The sequence below is a fragment of the Astatotilapia calliptera genome, chromosome 15 (assembly GCF_900246225.1).
Source record: "Astatotilapia calliptera chromosome 15, fAstCal1.2, whole genome shotgun sequence".
NCBI lineage: Eukaryota > Metazoa > Chordata > Actinopteri > Cichliformes > Cichlidae > Astatotilapia > Astatotilapia calliptera.
The window spans coordinates 5980977-5995000 of NC_039316.1; the positions used below are offsets into that span (position 1 = coordinate 5980977).

At 40.8% G+C, this 14024-nt stretch overlaps 2 protein-coding genes across 6 annotated transcripts in view; both read left to right on the top strand.

The window, feature by feature from the left end:
- The first annotated feature begins 1108 nt into the window (after nucleotides 1-1108).
- On the top strand, nucleotides 1109-9424 carry gnpat2 (glyceronephosphate O-acyltransferase 2). Its single transcript, XM_026193954.1, has 16 exons — nucleotides 1109-1257; nucleotides 2987-3187; nucleotides 3278-3454; nucleotides 3624-3753; nucleotides 3893-4020; nucleotides 4127-4202; nucleotides 5062-5213; nucleotides 5316-5446; nucleotides 5836-6077; nucleotides 6581-6838; nucleotides 6914-6993; nucleotides 7228-7368; nucleotides 8182-8281; nucleotides 8381-8474; nucleotides 8593-8654; nucleotides 8859-9424. Exons 1-16 carry the CDS (start codon nucleotides 1246-1248, stop codon nucleotides 8909-8911), a joined length of 2037 nt encoding a protein of 678 aa, XP_026049739.1. The 5' UTR covers nucleotides 1109-1245; the 3' UTR covers nucleotides 8912-9424.
- A 2015-nt stretch (nucleotides 9425-11439) lies between these two features.
- fam228a (family with sequence similarity 228 member A) overlaps nucleotides 11440-14024 on the top strand; it is a 7867-nt gene continuing 5282 nt past the window's right edge. For 2 of the 5 annotated variants that reach the window (XM_026193955.1, XM_026193956.1), the window contains exons 1-2: nucleotides 11440-11664; nucleotides 11935-12058. In XM_026193955.1, the coding sequence (XP_026049740.1) occupies nucleotides 11480-11664; nucleotides 11935-12058 (309 nt within the window). In that variant the 5' untranslated portion in view covers nucleotides 11440-11479. Of the gene's footprint in view, nucleotides 11797-11934; nucleotides 12059-14024 lie in introns of all 5 variants that reach the window. The other 3 variants (XM_026193958.1, XM_026193957.1, XM_026193959.1) reach the window with 3 other exon arrangements.

Here is a 14024-nt window from a genome sequence, read left to right on the forward strand (position 1 = left end):
CCTTCATTTTTGTGGTTGCTCTTCATTTTGAGACTGCTCACCACTGAAGAAACTGATACCAATTGCTCTTGACTGGTGAAGCATGTTTGAGTCTGTAGCTCGAGACTGAGTGGACAGAGGGGTGGAGGCCAGGGCGAAGGTCAACCAAAAGGACTTCAGTAGTAGTACTAGTAGTTCTACGTGATTTATTAGCTTGTATGGTCACCTTTAGTAGCAATAACTTTACGTCATTGTTTTCTGCATGACTTTATCAGTCTCTTACAACCCTGTGGAAGAATTTTGCCCCACTCTGTACGCCACCACTGTACAATGTTGCTTCATTTCATTGAGGTTTGTGGGCATTTACTTATGCACATCTCTCTTAAGGTCCTGCCAAAGTATATCAATTTTACTATCTTGACTTTGACGGGGATGCTGATAGATTTGCTGAAAGGCTTGGGATCATGGTCCTAATGAATTTCTCAGTTTTGACCAAGCTTTAGCTGTTGGACAGAAGGTCTAACATTTGCCTTCAGAAGACTTTGGTACACAGAGGAGTTCATGATTGACTCAAAGACTGCAAGCTGCCCAAATCATGACCCGTCCACCACTGTGCTTGCCAGTTTGCACAGATATCGCACAACAAATGTGGGGCTGTGCATTACCATCTCCACTTTGCTCTCATCTGTCCAAAAGGACATTGTTCCAGAAGCCTAGTACATTTAACATTGTAACTGAAGCCGGTACACCTGGAACTCTTGGGGGGTTTGCAGTTTCTCTGAGTGTTGCCTTTTAGGGTGAATTTGATGGGAAGTGCACTTCTGGGAAGATTGACAGCTGCCGTGAATGTCACATGTGAATAATCTTAAGCACATCTGAATGCTCCAAACCAGCAAAACTGACGAAAAAACAACGATAATTTAATCAGTCCCTGTGGAGTGCACGCTCAGTTGATGTTTAATTCTTGGTTATGTTTCCTCCAAAAATATTCAGACATTTTTTTCCACATCAGACAAACTCGAGATCACTTAAAACATTAGCTATCGCACTCAACAGCGCGCGTGGGGTGAGGGGGGTTACTTGGGAGCAGAGGGTTGAGTATTACAATATGCGGGAGGAGTTTCCAAAACCCAGGCACACCATTGGCCCCGGGCCCCGAAGTGCTGCATATTTCACGCAGTGTGGAGCGAAGATAGCGTCCAAGCACAAGAAAGACAGTCATTGAGGCCAGTCACCAGTCAGCTTCAGTGTTAGTGTCCGCAAAGAATGACGAGTACGGTAAGAAGCAAGTTTTAAACGCGTCTGTTTTTATCTTCTCTCGGGCCCGTCGACGCTTTTCTTTAAACCTTTCAAAGTTAGCGGCGACTATAAAATATATAATACCCAGAAGGAGACCGCCTGAAGGAAACCTGTAGCGATGTTCGCTTTTGTCTGCCTTCAAGCAGGGCTTGTTTTTGCTGTTAATTATGCAGGCAGGGGTGTCCTGTGGAGCCTGGCCGCCTTAAGCTGCTCAAACTTTGGCCTACTAAGAAAAACAGCGACTGTATGTAAGCCGCTGTTGCTTAATAGTTTTTCACCAGCCAGTGTTGGCAGGTCACAGCAGCCTGCAGAACAGAGCAGCGAGGAGATAACGACTTTTATGGTTTTAACTCGATAAACTTTGTGATTTAATAATTTAATTTGTCTCAGACCACTTTTCCAAAGTAACAATACGTCAGTTTTTCCTTACTGTTAAAATAAACAAAACTAGTGCTTGTATAAAAGGTTAATAAACAATTAACACATTAATGGGATAACTATAGGGATGCGCCCGTTGTAAAATAACAGTTCAAAATAACAGTGTGGTGAATAGTTGTTGTCCACATATATTATCTTTTACCCCCGCCCCCTCTTTTTTATTTTATTTTATTTACCAAAGAAATAAAGAGTCTTACAAAACTACAGTCTGCTCTATAAGAATTATAGCATTTTTAAAAATGTATTTATTTCTGTAGTTTTTGTCTGGTTTTTTTGTGAGCTTGCAGCTTTAATTCAAGGGTTTTAAGAAAGTTTTGAATTAAGTGCCTTTAGGTTTGAATTTAATAGCTAAAAAGCTGCTCTGCTGGTTTGACTATTAAAGGACATCCCATTTATTTTTGCTTGAGATGCTTTTACCGTATGCTTTAGGTCATCATCCATTTGCAGTGTCCGATCAATTTTGCAGCACTTGACTGAGTCCAAGGCGAGAGTGTAGCCCTGTACACTTAACAGATCATCCGGCTTCTTCAATCAGTACTTACATCATCAAGAAACACCAGTGATCCAGCTTCACTAGCAACCATACCATACCATACCATACCATGCCATGCCATAATGTTACTGCCACCATGTTTGGCAGATGATGTGGTACGCCACGGATCATGTTCTTAGTCATGCTTTGGTCTTACTGTCATTCTGGTACAAGGAAATCTTTGTTTAATATAAATACACGCGAACTTTCGGAAGTTGTTGTGATTGGCAGTTTATTATTTTTGCAGAATGAACCAGATTGTAGAGTTTTTTACTATGTGTCTGATAGATTTATTTCAGTTTACATTTAACTTCTGTAATAAAAATTCAAGTGAAAAGCTACAAAATGCAAATTCACCAGTTGGAATCAATGCCACATATTTTATTAGCTTTATGTGTTACGAAATAACAAGGGAACAACCTAACCTTGTCATGAAATTGCTTATCAGTCAACTGTCCAATTAATTTATAACCTCTGAAAATGGGACGCTGTGCATACAAATGGATATAATTCCTAAATGGGTAATGCAGTAAATTTGTTAGACCCCTTGAATTAAAGCAGAATGTGTACAGTATAAAAAATGTGGTGCTAATAAATCCGTATTCAAAACAATCTTGCTCTGTACCCACGTTACTGAGTTGGTAGATTAGTAGTGTTGTTGTTGTTTTCTATCCTGTTACAGATGTTCCAACATCTTAACTTTGAGACTTTTAACATAAACCTTACTCCTTCCTTCAGTATAAAGATTCAGGCACTGCAAGCCTGAAGGATGAGGAGGAGTTTACGGATATATTGGAGGAGAGGAGATGCACAACTGATCTTGGCTATGCCCTGAGAACCTTTAACCCTCAACCGTACAAAGGAGCCCCATCCAGCTCCACTTCTGACCTCAAGAAAGCTGTACTGGAGTCCCAGTATCTGCGCTATATTGCCAAAGAGGTCAGTCATTTTATTTATTAAAAAAATATAGTTTTTACTGTTTTGTTGTCAAAATAGTCAGTTTTTCCTCCCCTACATTTTCCCTCTCAGATTGCCTTGGAGACGGGGTCATCCGTGGAGAAGGTGAGACAAGAGGCTCGTGGGATTTTGGAGGAAATGTCTCACAATCTGCAGCTGGGGTTTATCAGGCTGATGGCCTACACTGTCAATAAGGTGTTCAAGAGACTCTTCAGAAGCATCTATGTCAACATGGAAGGACTCAACATGGTCAGGACTCATCAGAAATCAATACACTTTAATCAGTTATTGGCCAGTTTGTTTCAACAGTAGCTCTTTAGAGGTCACACAACCATTCTGATAGATTTGCTTTACTATAGTATTTACTACTATTTACTATACAGAGAACCTTGGAAGTTAAAATTTTCTGTCACTGCAGCTGCAGCAAGCCATCCAGGAGAGTCCTGTGATCCTGATGCCCAATCACAGGAGTTATGTGGACTTCTTGATTGTCTCCTTCATCCTGTTCACCTACGACATCCCAATACCTGTCATAGCTGCAGGAATTCGCAAGTATCTATTTGAATTAAGACAACAAAGTGTTATTTAAATCATACTAATTATACACAACATTATATCCATTTTGATTGCATCGTAGCATCCAAATATTATTATTTATTTTTTTGTTCCGACTCCTTCTCTTTAAAGCTCTTGCAAGCATGAAGGTTGTTGGAGAGATTCTGCGTCGCTCCGGAGCTTTCTTTATCCGAAGAGCAATCGGCTCTGACAAGCTGTACTGGGCGGTGCTGTCAGAATATGTCCGAACAATTGTCAGGGTAAGACAAGGACTTTTTAAAAGTATTCCTAAGTGCATCTTTGGCAGTCAGCTTCTTTAACAATTAAAAGAAGAAGGCTTCCAACAGCTTAATGTGTTTTTTGTAGACAGGATGTGCTCCTTTGGAGTTTTATGTAGAGGGTTTCAGGAGTCGCACACTGAAGTCTGTGGTGCCAAAGCTTGGTAAGTGTCTAAATGTACACCTTTGTTGTTTTTGTTGCTGTTCCCCAGGATATCAAAGTGTGTGCATCTCATTATTTTGGACTTTTGTTTTTTTTTAGGTTTTGTTGCTTTAATTTTATAGCAGTTAAGCATGATGACCTTTTTCTATGGTGGCCCGGGGAGGTCAAATGCACTGCAAGATAAGAAAACACCAGAAAAAAGAAAAATCCAGCACAAGCAGACAAAATACAACTGAATAAAACAAAGCAGAAATGGTGAAAAAACAAACAAAGAAAAAACAACCCACAACAGAATTTGAATAAAACAATTGAAGTAGGGAAAGAAAAAAGAAATTTCACTAAATGCAACAGAAGAGTTTCTGGAGAGACAATAAGGTGATGGACCAAAACATGAAAACAATTACACTTAGACTCACTTAAAAGATTCATTTAATAATGTAGGTGTTTGCTATTAGCTGTTTACTGTTAGCTTGTCACTTCCACAGCTGGTCCGTCACATTATTGTCTCCCCAAAAACACTTCCATTGTGTTATGTGAGGTCTTTTTTGTTTTTTAGGGTTTGTTTTGTGAGATTTAGCTGTGTTTTTTCTATTTCTGTTGTGTTTTATTACAGGTTTGACCTTAAAGGGCCATTGTACCCTTTTCATTGTACAGTACTTTACTTTTGCACACCAAGGGATCATGCACTCACAGTTTAGGATATTTTAATTGTGAAAAGTCAAACAAGTTTACAGTATTTTTAGATCATTTTGTGTAATTTGAATATTCTTTTCAACTTATTTTTATTTCCATATGTATTTTTACATATTTACTTATACATGTTTTGAGCATCTTGGTGCCACATCTGCATTTGTCTGCAGGTATGATGGACATGGTGCTGGAGCCATATTTTAAAGGTGAGGTGTTTGACATTACGCTGGTGCCCATTAGTATCAGCTATGACAGAGTAGTGGAGGAGTCATTGCTTGCACTTGAGTTGTTGGGTGTCCCCAAACCCAAAGAAAGCACCACCGTAAGTTTCGTCTCATTGCTGACTTGATAACATTTCCCATGTAATCTTTGGTCCTGAAAGATATGAAACTACAGGCCTCTTGCCCTCGCTCTTTCACTGCAGGGACTGTTTAAAGCTAGCAGAGTTCTGCAGGAAGATTATGGCTGCATGCATGTGAACTTTGGCCGCCCCCTGTCTGTTCGACAGCTGTGTGAGGGAAAGATAAATCGGAGCGAGTACAATCTCATACCAAGGTACAGATTTGCTTTTTTTTTCTGTTTATGCAAGACATGGTAGCCATGTGTGCCAAAGTCACAATTGGCTGTAGCTAAAAATTGTGAGTACTGAGTATACACCAACCAAAGTGAGTATTAAATGATTTTATGATTTACCATTTATGTATTCTGTTAATGTAATCTCCATTAGTGATATATAAGCAGTTCAAATGAAGTGCATAAAACACCTTTTACATTTTTGAAATGTGTTTTTATTTATTTTTTCTTACTCATAGTGAGTGTAAAATGAACCAAATCAACAAAAGCATAACAAGTGTAACAGTGATACAACTTAAATGAATATTTTTGTCGTTGTAAACCTTCAAAGCCTGTATGTAACTTTAGAATCTACCTTGTTTTCTGTTTAGAGATCTTCCACAGAGACCAAGTACGGAGATCCAGGACTGTGTGAACTGGGTGGCTCATTTGATTGTGCGAACCCAGGAGGAGGGCTCATTGATCAGTCCTTGGTCTCTGATGGCTTGCCTGTTGCTCCAGGCTCCAATCACAACTTTAACAGAAGAGGGTTTGCAGTGGCATGGGCTCACGGAAAAAACACTCTGGCTCAGGAAGCTGGTGCTGGACTTCAGGGGCCGTCTGAACTGGCCTGGTGAGTGGGCCAGATGGATTTCAAAGATATCAATTTATTTTAATTATACTGTGTAGAAAGCAGCAGCATCAAGCTTAGGGTTAAGAACAATATAGGCTTTGCTTATAGTGGGCATTTAATGAAGCTTGCTTTCCCTTCAGTGACCAGCAGGTGTCCTTAGCATATTGCATTGCTAGACAACCAGACGCTGTTAATGCAGAGGAGTAACTGAGTAGTTTCCTTGCTGTTGCATAGGCTCCTTTTGACCCGGTCCTGTGTGGATCACAAAGATTAGGTGAATGCAAGTTGGCACAAGTGTCCAGAATCACTTAGGAGATGTTCAGTGGATTAATGCACTTTAAGTAACTTATCCTAAGAGGACTCCACTGAACTGTCTCACTTCACAGGTGTCCTGTGTGTGGACATTCACACATGCAGGCACGTGTGCACACTTCAACACACACACATGCACGCATGACTTTCTGAAGGTCATGTGACCCTCAAACTTTACACCCGTTTTGCAGCACACACCACAGACTCAGACGTGATGTCATCCACCGTGGCTCTTCATCACTCCATCGTCCATCATAAAGCGGGCCGTGTCTGCCTGGTTCAGGATGGAGACCCTGCGAGCCAAGATCCACTCAGCCCAGAGGAGGGTGTGATGAGGACGGCGGCGGCGGTGCTGATGCTGGTTTCCTACAGGAATCAGGCGTTGCATGTCTTTGTGCGTCCAGGAATACTTGCTACTGCCATCCACATCACAAAAAGCACACAGAAGGGTAAATGTTAGGTGCAGTTGCAGATTCTGAGTCTCATGAATGGACACATCTTGTTTAACTTTTTTCTGTTCACAGATGAGCTGTTCAGCTTCTTCTGCTTCCTGCGGGACGTCTTCGCCAATGAATTCATCTTCATCCCTGGCAGGGCATCGCAGGTAACAGCCATGTTTGTCGGGATCACGATTATTCTGTGCATGAACTGGGTAAAAGGCCAAGGTCACTGTAGCCTCTCGTTTATCCAATTCCCAGGAAGAGCTAATGAAAGAAATTTTGTGCTTATAGTGCTTCAGTGTTTTGCTACTATCATATTCATACACACTTGTGTGTGATTAACAATGAGACAGATTATTGTTACTCATATTGCATATGTCTGCCCCTCCATCATTTAGGACTTTGACGAGGCATGTTCACTCCTGCAGAAATGTGGAGCAGTCCACATGAGTGAACAGGAAGTGACCGTGTTGGAAACGGGGCTGGAAGTGTTATCCTTTCTGCAGAAGCTGCTGCAACCCTTCTTAGACTCATATCAGGTCCTTCTAACTTGAGTATCTCTCTCTGTGATTAAGTGTATTTCGTGGAGAGTGACTGTTGTGAAGATTCTTGGTTAGATGTTGTAAAGTTTTTTTTCTTATTATGGACCTTCTATTGTATTCTAAGAAATGTCATTAAACATTAACCACTGTTATCAGATAACAGATTATGACTAACAATCATGGCATAGTTTCTAATGACATAAAGAGACATGCTGTAGTTGCATCTTTGAAACTTGAAAAATTATAAATATTGTCATTAAGACATTTTATGACCATAAAGAGTTCAATTTTGTGGGAGCTTATCTGCATTAGCAAAAGTATATCGAAAACTTTTTGTCTTTTAGTAAGACAAATACAGTTTTGTGTACTTCCTGGTTTACATATATTAAGATTATCTTTAGAGAGGAGATGCAGTTCATATCACTGAGTCTGAAACTAAAGACACGAGTCCTGCTTATGTGATTTAAAATGGATATTCCAAACATCAGTTTATTTCCATCTTGTGTCTAATGTTTATAGACTTATAGATTTATAGATGCACAGTACAATATTTAATGACTTCAAAGAATCTCTTGCAACTTCACAGTAACCATCAAATGGTGGTCAAGATGGTTTACAACTAAACTATTAACCATTTGGAAAACATTAACATCTGCTAACATGAAAATTATTTGTAACATTGTTAACTTACTATTGACTAAATTTTAGGCAAAGCATTTATTACTTTTTGACCATAATTTGACTTTATTTCCACATTAATATACCAACGTTTTAATGATGTTTTGGGGGTTTTTTTCCCCTCATGTCCAGCTGATCTTCAGGTACTTGTGTGAAAACGGAGCTCACGTGTTTACGGAGAAGCAGTTCCTACCTGCTGTGCAAAACCTGGCTACAAAACTCATCCTCTCAGGTAAAACTGAGTGTGTGGAATGACCTCTGAACTCTAGAGTTGTCTGCTACCTGGTAACTTGCAGATAACTCACAGTTTTTTGGGTTTTTTGTTTTGCAGGTGATCTTCACACCTTTGAAGTCCTCTCTTCTGATACACAGAAAAATGTTCTTTCTGCACTGCGGAGACTGGAGGCAGTGACAAAGTTGAGGGCGTGAGTAATGAGATTAAACCTACAGCCCTGTTTGGTTTTAAGCTCATTTTCTTTGGTGGTTTGAGAAGCTGTCCATAATGCTGATGCCAAAGTTACACATGCACTCTTCTCATCTCAGGTCCCAGCAGAACGAATACAAAGTGAACAAAGCAGCTGTCAGAAGAACTGGTGACATACTCTGTAAGATTATTTGTGATATTCCAGTAAAGATAAAGCTGCTGTTTTGTGTCCGTCTTGAGAATTTTGTTCTATTTTTTACCTTGCTGTCTTTAAAATGATCAGATTATTTTACATATACAATTACCGATTAGCTTACAGTTGTTTACTACACCCGCCTGAGGGATCTTTCTTATTTTTGTTTTTGTTCCTCTTCTTTCACTGTAGCTGGGAAAATCCCCCCTGAGAGCCTCCACGCTATACCTGACGCAAGACTTTAGTGTCAAGTAGAGTAAATCCATCTTCAGTATCAGCTCACAGTCCTGCTCCCCCCATCCCCAAACTTGCCTGTCTCTTCATTACTTCTTCTTCCTCATTTTCATCCCTGTGGTCTCTTTAGCAGTTTGACTGTGTAAAGATGCAAATGCAATCTGAGCTCACAGGCAAAATACTTGATCCCGGATGCCAGCCAGACTTAATCTACTGAATGTTGGCTACCTCTGTGTCCTTGCTGACATGCGTTTGAGACCTGAGAAGGCTGAGATGAAGCTAAAAAGCCCTGCAGGATAAATGTTGGTGGCCTATTGCTGATTTAGTTTGACTGTAACCAGAATCAGTAGGTGAATAATAACATACTTTCTATTGCTGATCCTTATTTTTTTGGTAAATATATTGCCATAGATGTATTATTAATGACTGAGATAATGAATAAGAGAGCACTTTAAAATAAACTTGGTTGCCAGTAAGATTTGGTATAAAAGAATGTAGCAATAAAGCTCTAAAGGCCAAAACAAGCAAAGATGTCAGGTTTTGTTTGATTGAGACATTTATTTTCTTTACATTTCCATAAATGTGAAACAGTTGTAACAAAATGCACCATAGTTTTATTCGTCTTTTCCCACACGTGCTTAAATATAATTTATTTGATTCCGTTGGTAACTAATTCCCCTCAACAGTGAGTGAAAACCAGAAGTCAGAGTTCAACCTCCTGCCCTCCCTGCAAACCAATCAACACTCTGCTGTACTTCTAACCCCTCAGCAGTTAGAAGAAGGCCCCTTATGTGCCAATTAGCCACGGGAAAAAGATTATCTGTACACGGGTGGCACGTCAACCTTGATGCGTAAAGCGCTCACGGGGTCTTGACAAAACACCGAGATGTATTCCAGCACTTTGGAATTGAGCCTCTTCTCGCCCTCTTTCGCCCTTAGCCGCTCTTTGTCCCACCTCTCCTTCTCGCCGTTCATCTGTGAGAACAGGTTGATCTGGATGGTGCGCAGCGTGGCCGCCAGGATGTAGAAACCTCCCTGCAGCATATGACAGAAAGCGGCCCCGACGCTCAGCGCTGCGCCCATCATGTTGGGCACCGTCTCGCACACCACGCACATGCCCTCCAGAAAGTGTAGCGTGCCTTTCCTGGCCAGGGGTTCGCTCTGATGGAGGTAGCCTAGAGGAGAGGGGCCCTGCTGGGCATGGTTGACCCAGTACCGCGCGCTGTCGTAGAAGTGCGTGGCGGCTCGGCGCAGCGGGAGCAGGGCCAGGTACAGGTGACAAGCGGCTTTGGTCAGAGCGTGGAAGAGCAGCCGCAGCTCAAGCACGGCGTTGCCTGGAGATAAGAAGGTAACAGGGTCAAGCTGGAGTCTAAATTAACACCGTGGCTAATGTCGAGAACCACAAACAGCGTCTGCCACTGGATTAAAGTCTGCTCACCAGCCGGCTGGGCGGCGGGTATACTGAGCACGCAAAGCGAGCTTTCGGCAAGTAAAAGTACCCTGACAACCACCTGACCTAAAGCACAAACCATTCACTCTCTAAACAAATACTCAAAATTGTTTGTATTGCCCCCTCTCCCCGCCCCGTCATCTCGAAGCAATCAAGTGTGGTTGCCTCATCAAAAGAGTTTAATAAAACATTATTAATTATGTAATATATTTTATTTTTTCATTTAAAACGTACAGAAACGGGAGGTTTTGGTTAGTGACGCGATCTGCACCACCTGCGCCCATTTTAGCTATTTGTGTCATTTTGGGACACAAACTATTCCCTAATCTGTAGAGTCTCATCTGCTCAGTGCATCCACCTTTCGAGGGAATACACTCGAAATATGAGCTACAATAGAATCCACAACCACTTTAACATGTTATGTAGAGTGATTCCTGGTCTCTTGTGCCGTACGTTTATAGGTTAGTGGACAGGTGCCATAAAACCATTAAAAAGCCGTTTTCCCTTACCGTCTATAAAGCAGAAAATCCAGAGTAGGGCAATACTCGCTGCCAACAAAGTCCACCAATCCATGTAGCCTCCCCCCTGTGCTGACCCCAGCAACGAAAAGCGAGAAAGAAATGAAAAAGACGAAGTTATGATCTGGCCAAGCCCTGCCCTGCCTCTTTTACGCAGCTAATACCCAAACATTAAGTCGTCGCTTTCTCCGCAGGAGAACCGTCAAAGCGCACCTCAGGTGTCAACCGGCGCATTAAGTCCTAGAAGCAAGGCTACAACTCTTGAACCTACTGCACCGTGTAGCGGAAGTTTTTATTGGCTGGAAGACCCTCCTCGGGCGTGAAAGGTGTCGCCTAAAGAGACTTTTCAACCTTTGGGACTTTAAACGAGTTTACCCTCTTATTTTTTTTTAAATATAAAGTGTTATAAGTAAAAATCTTATAAGAATATTTTTCTTCTTGAAGTGCATCTATGCTGAATTTTTTTGTAGTTTTCCCCACCTTTGCCCAAACATCTGCTAAATATGATGACCTCCTAACATTAGTTATTCAGCTGATCTCTGCGCACATTAAAGAGGATCCAACAGTCAGAGGGTGCATGACTCGTCTAGACTTGCATAATCTGAGCACAGATGTGGGGAAATCACTTTCCACAAATACAGTTAATGCAGAACGCAGAACCTTCGCCATTTACGTACGACGTCTCTGCGCGTGCTCGCCCCAGGCTCGCTTGCGTGTTGGCGTCATGGCAACGGAAACCCTCTTCAGACGGTGGTTCACCTGGAGGAGGTATCTCCTTACTGGCTCCGTTAGAAAAGTAAGTCTGAGCCCAGGGTAAAAGTTAGCAGTCTGCACACTTTTCCAAAATGATGTGTGTTGCACGTGACCTAAAAGCACGGAGAGTTTTGGTAAATTGGCCACACGAACTTCAGTCCTCAAATCAGCACAGGTAAGAAGCAACCACATTGTAATGGAGACGTGGGCTTTTAATGAAATTAAAGCAACTTAATTAGCAGGTATGGAGTAAGTGATGAGTAAATTCAGTCAGTGTTGTTCTTTGACACTGTCTATCGTTTATCACTACCAGCATGTCGCTGACTCCAGGCTGCTTGTTTTGTCGTGATGTAGAGATGAGCCACATGAAGAAGAAGGGTCCCAGTGGTCTGATCGCCGTGCACTCACCTTTTCCTGTCAGCCTGTTAAAATCAGAGGTAATAATAAATAAGAGAGCATCCTCATAAAAGTGGGAGTGTAGTAAAAAGAAAGCTCGGAAGTGGATTGTATATTACACAAAAGGAGCTACTGGGTGGCTCAATACCACCCCGCTTCCCATTATGTTAAATATACTGCTGTTAATGAAACTTTTAATTAAAGAGCATCGGCAGTGTAAGTGGTTTTGCTCGGCAGCACTGCAGTGGTGTTATGTTCTGTTTAAAATTTGGCTTTTGATGAGCACACTTTTTTCTTGTGAACATGGACACTCTGTGCAGTTTGCACTTCACAGCAGAGTGAGACTGTGACCTTTCACCACCTAATAATTTATCTCCAGTCTTTCTTCTTCTTCTGTATTTGTTCTCCTGCTCTCAGTATACGGTATGTGCACGCAGTGCTATGGAGGGCCTCAAGTGCCAAAGTGAATTAAATAAATAATTAAATAAATATATATAAATATTGAATTTTTAATTACACGTAATTAATTAATTAAAATGGGAAATAATTAGTTAAATATATGCATGACTTAAATGTCAATTCATTTTGTTTAAAACATTTAATAAATGAGTTATTTCCAATTTTAATTAATGAAAAATTTAATGAATGTGTAATTCATGTTTAATTAACCAAATCAGTTAATTCAAAGATGATAGTTTTTTTTTTCTTCTTTTTATTATATTAAAATATCTCGGGGGTTAAATGTGTGGTTGATGTTTCACTGGCCCGGCCCACTTAAGATTAAAGTGCCCTGTATGTGGCTCACAATGTAAAATGAGTTTGACATGCCTGGCTTTCCTAACTGCACCTCTTCTTTTTCCTTTTGCGTATCATATCTGAACATACAATCTCAGAGTCTATTTTTAAAATGAATGAAAAGGTTTTAGTTTACTGACAGATACGGTAGCCACTGTTACCCGCACTTAAATAAGGACTAAAGGAGGCGCGCCGGATCAGGTTAAATGCAAAACAAAGAGTCTACCCTATCTACTGCAACAATAAAACCTAACAATAAGCACACGTACCTGTGCACTGATGCCAAAACCGCTGTCATAAAATGACCAGTGTCATTATCTTTTACACCAGAGTGTAAAAATGCACATATAACGTGTTACGTGTTAATGTAACTGCGAGAAGCTGCTCGTGTTTCCGTGTAGTGATGGGTGTGGTGGACTCTACATTCGTGTACACGGACATGATCTTCTCTCTATGTGAACTTTGGCTGGATTTCAAGAGTTCGGTCTACACAGGACTCTGCAGTCTGTAAATATATTCAAAGTACTGAATGCTGTGAAAACAAGAGATGTACATTACTGTGTAAAATTCTTGAGATATCCCTCTTTTTTAAATTATTTGCTTAGGAAATGGAAATCTTTGGATGTTTGCTGTTTTATATTCTGTTCTTTGCCAAGATGATCCCAGAATGCTTCAGTAATGTTGCAGTCTGAACTCTGGGCTTTTACTGCAATGGCAGTGTGTTTGGGATCATTGTCATACTGAAAAAATGAAGCTGACACCATTCAGACGCATTCTGGATGATATCAAATGGTGGATCAATATCTGATGGTGCTGTGTTTTATAAATTCATCAAATTTCACAAGATCTCCAACTGTAGAGACTCACTGTTGTAGCTTCCTGACCGCTTCTGTAAATATTGATGACAATTTTAACCAAAGCTCCAAGCTCCATCTGACGTGTTGCAACTGATTTTCAGACCAGTTCTTGTGTAATTTAGCATACCTCAGCCGACCTTCCAGTGAGACCATTTCTGATGAGGCTTCAATTAACAGTAGACTGGTCGACTGAAAGGCCAGATGCATCTCTCAGGTCTTTGCCTTTTCTTTTCCTTCGTTGCTTTTTTTAAAGTCCTGTTCCTTAAGAACGTGACTTTCATGTACTTTCGTGTTTTTCTAGGCCTGCCACTTTTTCTTTTGTCTTCCCCTTGTCCACTATCCTCAAAAATATTAA